Source organism: Notechis scutatus, chromosome Z (assembly GCF_049901735.1).
Source record: "Notechis scutatus isolate UNSWTSFEM ecotype Mainland chromosome Z, rNotScu1.2, whole genome shotgun sequence".
Lineage (NCBI taxonomy): Eukaryota > Metazoa > Chordata > Lepidosauria > Squamata > Elapidae > Notechis > Notechis scutatus.
Genome location: NC_142025.1, coordinates 57,872,922 through 57,890,016, shown reverse-complemented (window position 1 = coordinate 57,890,016; position 17,095 = coordinate 57,872,922). Strand labels below are relative to the sequence as shown.

Sequence of the window (17,095 nt, the reverse complement as noted above, 5' to 3'; positions counted from 1 at the left end):
ACAACTGCCTCAATCTCATCTTCTGCAATAGTTTGAATTTAATTTACAGAATACAAACTAAAGAACCCTTTTCCAACAGTGACCACAATATGATTGACTTTTGTCTCAACATATGCCCACACAAAAATAATCACAATGACATAATCCCTAAGTATAACTTCAAAAAAGGCAACTATGATCTTATAAACAACGATCTCTCATCCCTTGATTGGCAATCTCTATTCACTGGATGCAATACTGTTGAAGACCATTACAACATATTTTTACTTGAAGTCAAAAGAGTCATCAAACTATATGTACCAACAACAACTCCCAAAACAAAACAAAAAAAAAACAGATTATCCATAACAATAAGGAAACTCCAATCCAAAAAGAGATCACTCTGGTGGAAAAACAAATCTGGTCATGTTGCTAATTTCAAAAGCAGATACAAAAATTTATGCCACTAGATAAAGACTGAATGCACCAATTATCACATTAAACAAGAGGAAAACCTTCTATGCACTAATTCCACCTGCGCTTTTTACAATTTTGTAAACAACAAACTAAAAGACTCAAGATCCATCCCACCCATGATAGGACCTAATGGTAAAAACTGCAATGATGACACCATTAAAGCCAACCTCTTTAACACATTCTTTGGCTCAGTTTTTGTAAACAGCAATGGATCATGCCCAGTATTTCCTAGCCAAACCACAGAAAACTACAATGATCTAATACATATCGATTTTACAGAAATCAATGTTGAAAAAGCACTACACAATCTAAAACCATCTCTATCTATTGGACCAGACGGAATATGTGCCAATTCTGAAAAAAACTATCCACTGCCATAGCAGAACCTCTAAGCATAATCTTTGAAAAATCTTTCAGGACCAGCTCCTTGCCTAACCTATGGTCACAAGCGACAGTCATCCCCATCTTCAAAAAGGGAGACCCCAGCCTAGTTGAAAATTACAGACCAATCTCCTTATGCTGCGTCACCTGTAAAGTCATGGAATCAATTATTAACCAATCCATTATCTTCCATTTAGAGACAAACAACCTACTCTCTAATAAACAATTTGGTTTCAGAAAAAAACTATCCTGTAATCTGCAACTCTTACACTGCAAAAACATATGGACTACACAACTCGATCAGGGCAAAACAATAGATGCAATCTACATAGACTTCTGTAAAGCCTTTGATTCAGTGGTACACGACAAACTACTACTAAAACTAAAATCTTATAGTATCTCTGGACAACTGCATAACTGGATAGAAGCATTCCTGGCAAACAGACAACAAATGGTCAAAATTGGGAGTGTCCTATTAAATTCTGTACCTGTCAATAGTGGTGTCCCCCAAGGCAGTGTTCTAGGACCAACTCTCTTCACATACATGACCTCTGTGATCATATTAAGAGCAATTGAGTTCTCTTTGCTGATGATGTAAAGCTGTTCAATACCACAGACAATACTGCTACTCTTCAAAAAGATCTTGACTATCAGAGTGGTCAAACAAATGGCAACTTCAAATCTCAACAAATAAATGCTCTGTCCTACATATTGGCAAAAAAAATCAGAAAATAAATTACAAGCTGAATAGTCAAGATCTTGTTGATGATCCAAACCCTGTCAAGGACCTTGGAGTACTCATCTCAAATGATCTAAGTGCTAGAACCCACTGTAACTACATAGCCAAAAAGGCATTAAGAGTTGTTAACCTAATCCTGCATAGCTTTTTCTCTGGTAATATCACACTACTAACTAGAGCATACAACATTTGCTAGATCAATACTCAAATACAGGTCATCAGTCTGGAACCCACATTTCATATCTGATATTAGCACAGTTGAGAAAGTCCAGAAGTATTTCACAAGAAGAGTTCTCCACTCCTCTACTCATTGCAGAATAGTAGAATACTTTATGCCACCAGACTTGAAATTCTAGACCTAGAAAACCTTGAATTATGCTGTCTTTGGTCTGATCTAAGTATGGTATATAAAATCATATATTGCAATGACTTACCTGTCAATGAATACTTTAGCTTCAACCATAACAATACAAGAGCACACAATAGATACAAACTCAAGGTTAACCAAACCAAACTTGATTGCAGGAAATACGACTTCAGCAACAGAGTGGTCAATGTCTGGAATACTCTACCTGACTCTATGGTTTCTTCCCCAAACCCCAAAAACTTTAACCTTAGACTGTCTACTATTGACCTCACCCCTTTCCTAAGAGGTCTGTAGGGGGCGTGCATAAGCGCACCAACGTGCCTACCGTCCCTGTCCTATTGTTTCTTTTATTTTTCTTATATGTACCGATTTCATGTATTCATAACTATGTATACACTTATACCTATTATTTTGTAAGCGATTGACAAATCAAATCAATTACTAAATAAATAAATAAGTGCAAGAAGGAGGACTAGATTGTTATACATTTGAGGAGCGCTGATGTTCTCTGAACTTGGTTGCTTATAGACATTTCATTACTCAACAGGTAACATCTAAAGATATGAATACAAAATTTTGCCACTAACTGTCTATGTTGTAAGAATTGTTGCACATTTGCTGTTGTCCTACAGAGAAAAGGATTTGTTGTTTTCAAAAGCTGCTTATTTTCTATTAAGCTAATAACAGTGGCTTAAATATTTCATTAACAATTGATTATGCTACCTAGTTGGATAATAAAATTTTGATAAACCACCAAGCCATTTTGTTATAACTTGCTAATAATATTCAGTATTCAATATATTCAATATTCAATATATTCCAAGAAATTATTATGTATTATTTAAGTCAAAGATGACTATGAATTGACATTACTTGTTTTACTCTACTAGAATCTCTGTCTCTAATAGCATTCATAAATATGGAAAATGGTGAAATATGCTGAAAGAAGGCATTCTTCCTCAATTGTAAAGTAAATAGGAATCTTCCACATGCAGAAGATATACTATTTTGTACCACATGAATGTATATCCTGCACTGAAACAAGGAAAAGTAAACATAACTTTTATTCTACATCCAAGCAATTAAACTGAACAGGAGTCATTTTTATGATAATGCTCTACATTTCTAACACACACACACACACACACACACACACACACACACAATCTTAACAGATACTGCTATTGCACAGCAAAGTGAGAGGTCATGACTGTTATTACAGGGAAGTATTTTGTTTGGTCATATATTCTCATTTCATCTTGGTACACTCTGAACAACCCAAGTCCAAGAAATATTATGCAATTAGAATTCTTGTGTGAAACATCATCAAAATGTTGCCATAACCTATCAGTAAATCCAATATATGATTTTAGGGAGAGATTATTTTGCTTAATTGCAAAATGTATTTATTTCACTATTATTTCAGACAGCACTGGTTATAATGTATAATGTATACATTACATGAGCAGATGTCACATACCAGATATTTGGTGTCTCCTAAAACCAACCCAAAATGTCAATGGACTGCTATATCCTATAACCAGAGAGGTTAGATATGCTCACAACATCCTAAAGTGGTTTGCAAGAGCTAGACAGATTCCCCAACCCAGATCAGGTCAGTAACCATATATTCAGCTAATTTTACTAGAATCAGTGGCATTTGCAACAAACCACAATGACATCAAACATAAGGTTGTATGCAATGATTCTATCATGCAAACGTCACAATTATATACCTGTACCACAATGCCTGCTACAAGTAGATAAGTCACAGAATTTGCACGATAGTATTATTATACCATATAAATCTTATTGATTTGTTCTAACTTTGTCCCTTGTGAAGACATATAGCTAGATCACACTCATGGCAAAAATAGTGCCAGTAAAAGAGGGACAATAATTCTTTAAAAGTGAAGTGGTAAAATACAACATAAAGCTGCCTCAGTTGTGGGCTGAGGAGGCAAAACATAAAATAATTATTGCTACCTGAAGTATGTTTATGCTACAGTAAGGAATATGAGAAGAAGCCCTTAACCATACAACTGACAGGTAAGTCACATGGTGTTCCAAACACCCATGTACATTTATTCAGCCTTGTCCCATTTCGCATTAGAGGAAATAATTGCTGGTCATGTTCACAAAAACAGGGGATGTTGATAGGAGAGGAAGTGACACTGGGGGAATCCACGAGGTAAAATTCTGTCCCATCATAAAACAGGAAGGACCGCCAATTTATGTTGGCTTACTAAAGGACTGATGAATAACATGTGAAACCATGGCTTTGCCAATCAGAAATGGAAGAGAAGTCAGTGCTTACCCTCAGGTGTCAGGCATTTTAAATAAGCAGCATTTCACCCTATACAGTTCTCTCTTGAGACCTTCATACAATATATTTTTGCATAGCTGGGAACACACTAAAGTGGCAAAACTGCATTTGAGAACTGGATATCCCAACTCATCTTCCCTACCTTCTTTCTCTCCCCGCCCCCCCATTATCTCTGCAGTTTCTGGTGTTTATAGGAGTTGGAACACATACACATTCAACCTGTTCAGGCACAACATCCTAGCAGAAAGGGAGATAACTGACACATCACTGAAGTTCAAGGCATTGACCCACCTGAAATGAATGGAAGAGATACCAAAATGCCCAGCCATTTATAATATTGTAGTACATGGAGAGGAAAAATGACACAATAACACTGGCAATTCCTGAAAACAAGAAAAATATATGTCAAGGAAACAGGACTTAATTGATCATTGTTATCACCCCCTCAGAAAGAATCAATAGAAGTGTGAATGCTTTGAAAACAATCGCAAGTTTACAAGCCTGAAAAAGATGCTACTGACTTAAGAATTGCTTTAATAAATTAACTGCTTAAAGCAGCTTATATTTGTACAGCTCATGCAGAAGCCTTAAAAAATTAATGGCTGCTTTAATTAGCAACCCAGATGCAGTGCTTACATTCCTGCAAAGGTTTGATAAGAGCTGGCATAGTTATGAAGCTTGCAGCACTTCTAATGAATCATTTTTTGAAGATGCACAGTTTTACTCTAATTAATCTCCCCCTTCACATATTTTCCTGTAATTATTTCCATGAAACCTTTCACATGAATAGAACACTCAGAGTGAATGATAGGCCTTAAAACAGTAGATTCTTCTCTATCATTCTATTTTCTGGGTTTTATTGCAAATTTTGGTAGCTATTAACTACTGACAAATAAAAGGAGATTTAGTAAAAGTTTGAAATAATGAGGAAATGGAAGAGGGAAGCACTTTCAGTAGAGAAGAGGTGTAGGATCCTTCCTGCAGGAAATGGGGGGAAAAACCCAACAAAACGTATTTTCAGGGGAATGGAATAGTTGGAATCTTTAACAAAGAGCTTTTCACATTGCAACAATTAGTTGCCTGGACCGCATGGTATGGCATGGAACCAAATGAATCCTCTACTTTTTTCCCCCAGCAAATCAATAATTTCTATAAAATAGCACTGTTCTTTCATGGATGCGTTGATCTGCCCATAAGCATTTCATTCAACGCCTTGTGGGTTGTGTTATATAATGTCAGAAGGCTGGTAACTTAGGGAAGGAAACACCATTCTAGAGATAAGAAAGTTGTACTTAACCTCAATCTTTCCTCTTCATAATTTATACTGTTATAGTCAGGTAGCTCAATTGCTTGCCTTAGTCTGTCTTACCTGTGTTTTTTCTTTACACCTTCGATTGAAAGAGTCAACTGCTCTTATCCATGTCTTAATTACTGTGTGCCTACATTGGTTTAGAGTCAATTTTCCCAATTGTTAGGCCCAGATGTCATAATAGTTCACAAAGCAGGATTTGTTATTTTAAACATCATTTCCTTCAGAATATACATTTACATTCTTTGATATCATTTCCCCAGATATAGTAACTGTTTTGGTTAGATGGCTCTATTACTCTTCCAAAATGATAAAATTGTTTCCTCCTCATTGTAGAAAGAAATAAAAGTAAGCAGGCTGCCTCATGTTTTCAACAGACAACTGGATTCTATATATGACTGCTATGCTTCTATCTTTGGGTGGATATCAGTTGGGAAATGCTTGACTTCTGAACCTTTTCTGACTTTTTAAATAAGCAATGAATATATTTGATGCTGATGTCAATTACTGGAGATGACAAAAATTGCTTATTTGAAAAAAATTCAAGTTTTTCCTTAATTAACAATTGGCCTGCATGTGCAATTTAAAATTTGAAAAAAGATTGATTTTATATTTGTAACTTGAGAGGATGGAAATTGTGCATGTAGATTTTTTTAAAAGAAAAAAGCATTGTTTGTCCTTCCTTTCATCAAAGCTTGTGATGGAAAAGTGAGAACAAGATGTTTACAAACTTATTACAGCTATACTTCATCTTACAACCACAACAGAGCCCAAAATTTATGTTGTTAAATAAGACATTTGTTAAGTGAATTTTCCTCCGTTTTACAATATTTCTTGCCACAGTTATTAAGTGAATTATTGCCATTATTAATTTAGTAACAAGTTTGTTAAGTGAATCTGGCTTCATCATTGACTTTGCTGATCAGAAAGTCACAAAAGGTGACCACATGACCCAGGGCACTGGATCTGTCATAAATATGAGTCAGTTGCCAAGCATTCAAATTTTGATCACCTGACTATGGGGCTGCTGCAACAGGTTTCACAACAATTGTAAAAAACAGTCAATTCACTTTTTTTGGTGCTGTTGTAACTTTGAACTGTCACTAAACAAATGGTTGTAAGTTGAGGACTACCTGTAGAATCCACAGACAAAATAATGGATCTCTAGCAGGTATATTAAAAACCAATTCTTATCTCTTTTTCTTTAAACAAGAAAAACAAGCAATAGATGGACAAGAACCCACCAACTCCACAGAGGTAAGGACTTATAGCATTCCATGTGCCAATGCTCCCTTGGTGCATATGTTGTCCCACTGCCAACTCCAAGAATAACAATGGCATTCCTTCCACAACTAACATAATCAAGTATGGGATTAAAAATCCCCCTGGAAGAGAAATAAAGGCATATATAGATCACAACCAACAATCTAGAACTTAGCTAAAAGCTTTACATAAGTGCTTAATAATGTAGTGTTTTTTCCAACTTGATAACTTTAATATGCATAGACTTCAATTCCCAGTGTTCCCCAGCCAGTATGCTTGCCAACATATCTCCCATTTCATTCTATTTCATTCACCAAATTAATGCTGAAAATTTCTGTAAAACTTGTTTCAACAAACGTCTCCAGAAAATACAGAGATAAACAATAAAAACACCAGAATATAGTTCCTGACTTTGACAGCAAAAACTTTCTCCATAATGAATGAATGGAATGAGAATTATATATTTCAGAAAGGACACATACCCAATCCCCGATACAAAACACAAACATTGAACAATACTATTTCAATATAATTAAAAAACAAACAAACTATATGTGAAATCAGAATTTTTATAGCCATGCTTGAAAGAATAAAGTACTCTTGGTTCATATGCTAAGCCAAAACCAAGCAACCACTTTACATCTGAGCATCATGTGTGAATCTAGTCACAGAAATCTAGTCACATATCTCCATGGCCACTTCTATTCATAGGCATCCATTCCTAATTACATTGATTCCAAAATGCATGTCATGATAGCAGCACAGGTACTGCTCTTACTTGTACTGCAACATCAAATTATGAATTTTTTTTAAAAAAAACCTGTGTTGTGAGGCACATTTTGTCACTTGTGCCCATTACTCTCCTTCATTTGACTGTGTTTCAACTTTGTGTTGTAATATCTAATTGCTCAGGTACATTCCACAAACATTAGGATATATGTCCATCCAGAAAGAAAACCTAACAACTTCAGTGTGATTAATCTTTGGGGAAATGGATTTAGGCATGCAGATTGTAGCATACAATATAATAGTATATGAAACTGTTTAAAATGAGTCCCAGTGGGGCTTTTTCTTAGGAAACAATTGTTTCTAAATGGAAAGGATTCATATCTGGTTTTGCCTGGTTATTTATTTCTTGCTCTACCTTCCTTTTTCTAGAATTCGAGCTTGATAATTAGCCTATAGACTGGATGGGTTTGCCAGAATAATTTTCTATAAATCACATCATCTAGATGTGATTAAATAGAATCTTTCAAACAGTTCAGATAGAGTTTCGGTTAAAGTATAACTAAGTGCTATAAAAACATTAAATTATAACCAAGGAAAGTGAGAAAAGATCAAAAGTACATAAAGACCTGGTTTTGGTCTAGTGGTTAAAGTGCTGGCCAAGAAACTAAAAGATATGAATTCTGGTCTTGCCCTAGGTATGAAAGCTGGATGGGTATTTGGGTAGCTTTGGATCAGTCACTCTCTCTCAGTTCAATCCACCTCTCAGAATTGAAGGAAGGAGGAGGAGGAAATAGTAATAGTAATGTATGATCTACATCTTGAGTTACAGAGTAAGCTAAAAAAATAAAAAGCCAAAACCGACAAGCAGAAATAAATATTTGCTAACTGAAATCAGTAGAACCTTTAGCATATATAATTAGGATTGACAAAATCTATTTTAAAGTTATACTTTTTCAATTTTTTATACCTCCCCCACTCTAAAGAGGATTAGTGAAGCCTTCTTTCCAAGCTTGTATCATTGTTTGTATCATTGAAAGTTCTGTTGTGTTTTTCTTTTAAGACAAAAGGTATTAATGTATAAGTTGTTTTTTCTAAACTAAAACCTCAGTATTCAGATTAAATTTGCAATAAATAAATGGGTTTTGGGTTGCAGTTTGGCATGGTTTCTAAAAGGCCATCACTGTCCTAAAAGATAGTCCAGTTGCATCTTGAAAAAGCACCTTTGGTACCACCATGACCTGGATAACTTACAATCTCCATAGATTTGTCTGGGCCAGACAAACTCAATATCTTACCTTAGCTTATTTCTTAAAATTGTTTTAATTAAAAAATAAAATAAAAGGGAAGCTAGCATGTTGCAAAACAAACAGCTGTAAGCATCCTCTTTATTTTCAAGTACGTTGCTGGTGCAAATAGATCTTAGACACATTTTTAGAAATTAAGCAAAATAGCTGACTGGTGAAGATCTATCTATATAGTCACTAGGAATAAAAAATGACTGTGTGATGTGAAAATGGGCCCACCATTTCAGAAGAAAAAGGATTACCAGGAAGAGTGGAAATAACCTTCTCAGTTTACTTTCTGGCAACCAATCTGTGAGGGTTTCCATGATATATTTCTATAAGTCGCAATGTGTTTGCTGACCTAAAAGGGTTGGGGAACTCCTTTTCTTCGTGCTGCTGTGTTGCTGTACAATTGCATTGATCCAATAAGAATATCCTTGAAGGAGGAAGTTTCTCTGCAGAAAATATCTGTTACCAGGGGCCCAGACAGGAAGCCATGAAAATAATTTCCTGAATAAAATGCATTTACTTCAGTTTCATCACTTGTTTTTATAGACTGCCTTGCTAATCCTGGAAATTAAACACTAAATAATAGATATTTACATAAATATTTTGGCTTTAAGTAAATAAAGAAAACCCAAGAAAGCTAAACTTACAAAAACGATGTTTGATTTAATCAAAGAGGATTTCAAGGCTTGGACCATAAATCATTCTTTTTGACAAAGTTATGATCATAGTTATTTAAAACAGTTGAGGCAGGGAGGCTAGTACATACCAAAGAAGATGTTTGGGTCACATGGTACAAAGTGACGTACATCTGATCTAGGCCAACAGCATTTAAGTCGCTGGAACTTTTCAGGATTTAGGATTTTTTTAGTTAAACTACTGTACCAGCAAAGTTTTTTGAACCACATAAAACCTAAGGGATTTAGAAAAATCCACCTTAAATAAAAGTTTTGTTTTTTCATTGTTCCATATAATTCCCCAGATTGGATAAATATTTGAGCTGGAAAAGAATGTTCAGTTTCTACTCCTTCAAATTGCAGAAGCTTGACATCTTCCATAAACTTCTAGGTTTTCAAGCCAGCATCCCTGCCTAGGCAACTATTCCTAACTACAATGATAAAACATTATTTCTTCCCAGAACATATTTATTTATATTTAGTATTTGTGTTACTGTATATTTGTATGTATCTGCAGTTCATGAGAAAGACCCAGGTAAAAATTAACAATAAACTTTTTAAATAGTTTATCAATATATAAAATACAAAGAAAAATGAAAATAGTGAGAAAGTAGGAGAGGAAAAGAGAAAGAGGACATGGTGTAGTAGGGGAAGAGGAAAAAGAAACAGAAACATTGACTTTTGACTTTTAGCATAGAATAAGATGATAATATACAGTCTCAACTTTTTTCTTTTACACACACACACACACACACACACACACACACGCAGGTCTTGGCATGTTCGAGTCTTTTCCTGTGTAAGATTGAGAGTATCTTGGCGACGTCTCGATGAGATCCCACTTGCCACCTTCAGGCTGGTGCTTTCGGTTTTGTGCTTTGCTCACACAAGCACGAAGCTGAAAGCACCAGCCTGAAGATGGCGAGTGGGATCTCGTCGAAACATCACCAAGATACTCTCAATCTTATACGGATTGAGACCTTAAAAGACCTGAACACGCCAAGACCTGCATACCTGTACCCATGAAAATCTATGAAAAACACACACACACACACACACACACACACACACACACACATACACATATGTTTTCTTAAGTTTTCACGGGTATTTATATGTATGGTATTCAGCTCTATTCGGGTATTTTCCCACTTCATTATAGTTGTGCTTTTAAAGTTGTAGCGACGTTTCGGCAGAATCTCATCTGCCATCATCAGGCTTATGTCTGAACACAATACACAAGCCTGATGAGCTCAACACAAGCACAACTATAATGATGTGGGAAAATATCCAAATAGAGCTGAATACCATGTATATGTATATGTATATGTATATGTATATTTATTTATTTATTTATTTGATTTGCCAATTGTTTACAAGATAATAAGTATAAGTGTATACATAGTTGTGAATACATGAAATGGGTACATATAAGAAAAATAAAAGAAGAATAAGAGAAACAATAGGACAGGGACGGTAGGCACGTTGGTGCGCTTATGCACGCCCCCTACAGACCTCTTAGGAAAGGGGTGAGGTCAATAGTAGACAGTCTAAGGTTAAAGTTTTTGGGGTTTGGGAAGAAACTACAGAGTCGGGTAGAGTATTCCAGATATTGACCACTCTATTGCTGAAGTCGTATTTCCTGCAATCAAGTTTGGTGCGGTTAACTTTGAGTTTGTATCTATTGTGTGCTCTTGTGTTGTTATGGTTGAAGCTGAAGTATTCATTGACAGGTAGGACATTGCAATATATGATTTTATATACCATGCTTAAATCAGACCGAAGACGGCGTAATTCAAGGTTTTCTAGTTCTAGAATTTCAAGTCTGGTGGCATAAGGTATTCTACAACGAGTAGAGGAGTGGAGAACTCTTCTTGTGAAATATTTCTGGACTTTCTCAATTGTGCTAATATCAGATATGTAATGTGGGTTCCAGACTGATGAACTGTATTCGAGTATTGGTCTAGCAAATGTTTTGTATGCTCTGGTTAGTAGTGTGATATTACCAGAGAAAAAGCTACGTAGGATTAGGTTAACAACTCTTAATGCCTTAATATGTATATGTATATGTACATGTATATGTATGTATGCATGCAGAGGGATGTGGTGGCTCAGTAGCTAAGACACTGAGCTTGTTGACCAGAAAGGTAGGCAGTTTGGCTGTTCAAATCTCTAGCACCACGTAATGGAGTGAGCTCCCATTATTTGTCCCAGCTTCTGCCAACATAGCAGTTCAAAAGCATGTAAAAATGCAAGTAGAAAAATAGGGACCATTTTGGTGGGAAGGTAACAGCATTCTGTGCGTTTTCAGCATTTAGTCATGCCAACCACATGACCACGGAGATGTCTTTGGACAGTGCTGGCTCTTCAGCTTTGTAATGGAGATGAGCACTGCCCCCTAGAGCCAGAAATGACTAGCACATATGTGTGAGGGGAACCTTTACCTTTATATATTAGCCATTTTTATAACAGCAAACTTATTTAATCAGCAAAACCCAAAATCAGCATTTATTTTTTCCCCATCTTAAGCACAAAGTCCAGATGAAAATTAAAGCATCTTTCCATTTTGTGCATAGAATATTTTCCTGCATATATAACAATAAATTTCCATTTTTGTCAAGTTTTTTGAAAAAAGCCAAAAAGAAAAATGTTTGGTTGTATTTTAATATTTACTTTAAGAATTTTCTGTATTAAGATATGAGTCCTACTCCAATATTTCTTTGATTTATTGTAGGTCCACCAAAGATGGTTAAAAGTTCCTTCTTTAAGTTTTCAACAATTTGAAATATCTTTATTAATGTTGACCTGGTATTAAATATTAATGGTATATCATTTTATAAACATTTTCTTATAATTTAATGTAAATTTTGAATCTTTCATCCACATGCCATTTTCTAAGCATTGCGTTATGATGTTTCATGTATGCATTCTTCAAGATGAGTTTCAACAATTTATAAATCTGGCAATAATATGTTCATCATTAACTGCACAGTACAATTTCAGATTCATTTTTGTAAGGTCAAATCCATAACTTTTAAATATCTAATTTAAATATTTCATTTGTAAATATATAAACCAATGACAGACAAGATTTCTTGATTCCAATTTTTCTTTGGATTTGGTATAAAAACTAACAATGTGCTTCTAGGCTGAAAAAGACTTATATCCTGGCTCTTCCTAGTCTAAAACAATCATTCAGGGCACAAGATTATCTTATGATAGTTTGCAGCAGTGGTGGGATTCAACATTTTTTACTACTGGTTCTGTGGGTCTGTCTTGGTGGGCATGGCAGGGGAAGGATACTGTAAAATCTCCAGTCAGAGGAGGTATTTGCTGGTTCTCCAAAATACTCAAAATTTCTGCTACCGGTTTTCCAGAACTGGTCAGAACCTGCTGAATACCACCTCTGATTTGCAGTCTGAAGTGAGCAACTAGCAACACTTCTTTTTTATATAGTAATTATGTTAGAAAATCAACTAAAGAGAGTAAAAACTAGTACAAATTAAAATAATAAAAAGAAAAAAATAGAAAATACAGAAAGGAAAAAAAATAGATTGAGAATATATAAAAAATAACTTCCCCCTTCAAGTACAATTTTAAAATTCTCTTAAAATTCAAGAAGTGATCTCTTCTTCCATACCCTATCTCTTATCTAAAAATAAAGCAGTGATCGTGACCTTTTAGAGACCGAGTGCCCAAACTGCAACCCAAAATCCACTTATTTATCAAAAAGTGCCAACATGGCAATTTAATCTGAATACTGAGGTTTTAGTTGAGAAAAAACAACTTATACATTAATATTTTTTGTCTTAAAAGAAAAACACAGCAGAACTTTCAATGATACAAACAACTTTTTATTGAAAGATAAAAGTTTGCATTTGGCATGCTTTTGAAGTTATCCTCTCTCAGTTCAGTTTATCCAACATAGTTATTGTTGAAAAAAATTGGAGAAATTGGTTGTATCATCTTCAGCTCCCTAAGAAAAGCCAAGGTACATTATAATGTGAATTTTAAAGTTACAATTAAATCCAGTTAATTTTGTGTTCATAATTCTGTTTTCTTTCTTGTATATTTTTTTCATGAGAAGTGTTTTTTCCCCAGAAACCCAGCGGTGGTACTGGATTTGGTAATTACAGTTAAGTCTACAGTTAAGTTTACCTTTATACATAAAATCTGACTACTATGGCTTGTTCAACAAATCATATTAAAAGTTGTCTGGAATATTCCATTAGGCATATTGATTACACAAATAAAAGGCTTATCTGGAAAACTGGCTTTAGTGGTTAAGATATTTTATGATCATATGAACCTTCCTCTATCAGTGTCTTGAAGAAACCAATACTGTTTTTTAATTTCTGACTATACATGCTGTGCTCAAAATATTTGAAATAAAAACTGATGAAAATGCCAATGCATCCAGCAGAAAAAAATTCACCTCCTGGATAAGGCTACCAGATATGGAGGGCAAAACTCCAAATCACCATTAAATGACAGCATAGATAGGTAAAAGTGTAAACTTTTGTCACAGTGTTCTGGTTCTCTGAAGTGTTCCAGATCAGATCTGGAACCCTAGTAAAGACATCATACTGCATTCAATTTGTATTAAAGTCTCTTTTCCCATTTATTCTCAGAATTGCCCACACTTAAAGGGCTTGACATTACATAATTTTATGTACCTATTCACTCATTGCTAGTCTGTTTTTCTCATCTGCAAATGCAGATTAGCAAGATTGAATAATGTCTCCTTTATTATATAACGTTATGAAACCAAACACATTTACAGGACAAGGCAGTGAGCTTAAAATAAAGACAGAGTAAATTGAATTTAAGCATTATATTTCTGTCCTGTAGTCCTTTGTAAATTATAAATGTCCACTTTAGCTCTCAATTGGCAAACTGGCCTTCTTTTACTTACTCCCCTCTACCCCAGTATTTAAGTAAAAAATAAAATAAAGCAAAATAAAACGCTTAAAACTAAAACCATTTCCATCCTCTCTTCCACTTGGGTTTTGACAACGAGCAGCACAGATCTTTTTATCTGTTTAAAACAAACCCTATCACCCTATGCACATTTAACTGGAGTGGGTGGGATGGTTTTCATGGGGACAGAAGAGGGACTTGGCATTGAAGGCTCCACTCACAATATGCCCCCCTTTTCCTATCTATAGCTGTAGGCGTTGAAAGCCTGGCTTTCTCACAGCAAGGCCCGATAGAGACGCAGCACTTCAGCCCTCCTGGACACTGCCATCTTGTAAACATGCTGGTGGGCTTCCCAGCAAGCCCTCTGTGCCTTTGATGCCTTGGGGAAGCCCGGATGTCAGAGCTCAGTTGGCGAAGCAGGTACTGCATTGGATGCACAAAGCAAGACGACTTGCCGCTCAGCCTACACTGGCTGCCCCTTCTCCAGATATCTCCCAACTTCCCAGTCTGAGCTGGGATGATGGCGCACATGCCCACAGAGGCTCTGAGTCCCCCCTCTGGCATGCGTGCCATAGGTTTGCCACCACTGTACTAGGGTATGGCTGGCTAATGAGAGCTAAATATCTTGAAATAGATCTATACTAGTCTCCCTTTTGTTCTTTGTCAGTAAAACATAAATTCAACAACTGGACTATCTGTGTTTTTTTTTTTTTTTTTTTTTGAAGCCATTTCACTTCTCATCCAGAAGCTTCTTTAGCTCTGATTGGATGATGGGAAACAGAAGGATTTATATTCCTTGCAGACAGATGGTCATTTGCATTCTTTTATAAGGTCATTAAGGCCACTTGGAGGTTTATTTGTGTCATCAACGTCACCTGTGCAGCCTTCTTGGAATTGCTGAAAGGATTGTGTTGTATATTGGAAATAGATGATGCTGTATCCCTCCCCCTCTGTTGAGAGCAAGCTGTTCAGTTTTGACACAGATGGCCTCTTTGACCCCTCTTTCAAACTAGTGGTCCTTTCTGTTCAAAAAGTTTGAACAGAAAGGACCTTTGCATCTTCAAAAGAATGGCCTGTATCTTTTAGATGCAGATGGACTGCTGAATGTTGTCCTGATGTGTTTGTTCTCCTATATTGTTTGATGCATTTATGAAATGGTTGTTTTGTTTCCTCAATGTACAGATCTGCATATGACTCACTGCATTGTACTGCATATATCACATTGCTTAGTTTGTGTCTGAGTGTTTTATCCTTGGAGTGGACTTGGGGTAGAGGGGAAAATAGGACTGTAAAATTAAACAAAAAGTTCCCACTATATCTTCAATATGCTACAAATTTGCTGCAGTGTGTCTTCTTGTTTTTTTGTGTTAATAAAACTAATAATAATAATACACAGTATGTACAAAAATAATTTGGCTAATAATAGCCTTTCAACTTCAACAGTTACAACAAGAGTAATAGTAATAGCACTACAGGTAGTCCAAAATAATTGAGCCTGGAATTACAGGTTGCTGGTGTCATAAATTGAGTCATCACAAACTGTTTTTTCAACAATTGTTCAGCAAATAACATGGTAGCTAATTGAATACATTTTCACCAATATGCATTTTTTCCAAGAAACCAAAAGTAAATGCCAGAATTCAGCAAAAACATAACAAATTATGGTCACATAACTGCAGGATGCTTGATACAGCCATTAAAGTGAATCAGTTGCCAAATGCCCAAAATATTATCATGTGTGCATGATGTATGTGTGCGTGCATATGTATATGTGCAGCTGCCATAACTTTGAAAACAGGTCATAAGTAGCTTTTGCGGGATCTATCATAAGTGCAAATGGCTGTAAGCAACAGGTTGTAAGTCGAGGTAGTAACATCTTTTACACTAAATTAATATTAAGAATAATTTTTGGTTTAGAAAGTTACAATCTACTAGGTGCCAAAATGGAAATGTATTAATGAAAAAAGAAGCAAAGAAGAATATTTTTTATGATGAAAAGAAGAAATGTCACATTTGTGCTAATATTCTTTGCTTGCCTTGAAGATTGGAGCAATTGCTTATTTCTCATTTCTGACACCTGAGGCTACTCTGTCAAAGACAACACAACAGTTTTAAAAATGAACCCACCTATTCTCAAATGGCAAATTGAGAAGCATAAATTCTACTCACCGCCTCCATGCATCTGGCATAAATAAGGAAACCGCCATACATTCCCCAGACCTACTGCATAAGAAATACAGGCAAAAAGAAACTGGAAATGATTGTCCCATAAAGGTCTGGATTTCTCCATTTTTGCTCTTAGACACTAGCAACAGTTGAATGTGTCTGGCTTCACTCTTCCAAATACTCATCAAAGCCTGTTGGTGACACGGTGCCAACTCAACTCTGAAGAGAGTCTGCTTGCCAATTGCCATTCAAGTTTTTTAATTACTAATCTTATTAACAGCACTTTGTGAAGTCGGAATGCTGGTTAGATAAATAAAGAAGAAAACAAATGGTAACAAAGGCATTCCTATTTAGATTTCAGTTGCATTTCTGGGAAAGATCTGAAGTATGGTGGTTTAGTTTGCCCTTACGCTAGCCTTATGCAAAAAAAAATTGAAGCTACAAGATTACATTATAACAACTACATGGGGTTC

The 17,095-nt window shown here is 35.5% G+C and overlaps 1 protein-coding gene across 4 annotated transcripts in view; it reads right to left on the bottom strand.

Annotated features, from left to right (window-relative positions):
• The window catches only part of SLC6A20 (solute carrier family 6 member 20), a 49,234-nt gene extending 32,386 nt beyond the window's left edge, over positions 1-16,848 (bottom strand). For 3 of the 4 annotated variants that reach the window (XM_026678490.2, XM_087945567.1, XM_087945566.1), the window contains exons 1-3: positions 16,626-16,848; positions 6,823-6,963; positions 4,561-4,652 (exon numbers count right to left, since the gene is read on the bottom strand). In XM_026678490.2, the coding sequence (XP_026534275.1) occupies positions 4,561-4,652; positions 6,823-6,963; positions 16,626-16,746 (354 nt within the window). In that variant the 5' untranslated portion in view covers positions 16,747-16,848. The remainder of the gene's footprint in view (positions 1-4,560; positions 4,653-6,822; positions 6,964-16,625) is intronic. The other variant, XM_087945564.1, reaches the window with a different exon arrangement.
• Between the last annotated feature and the right edge of the window lie 247 nt (positions 16,849-17,095).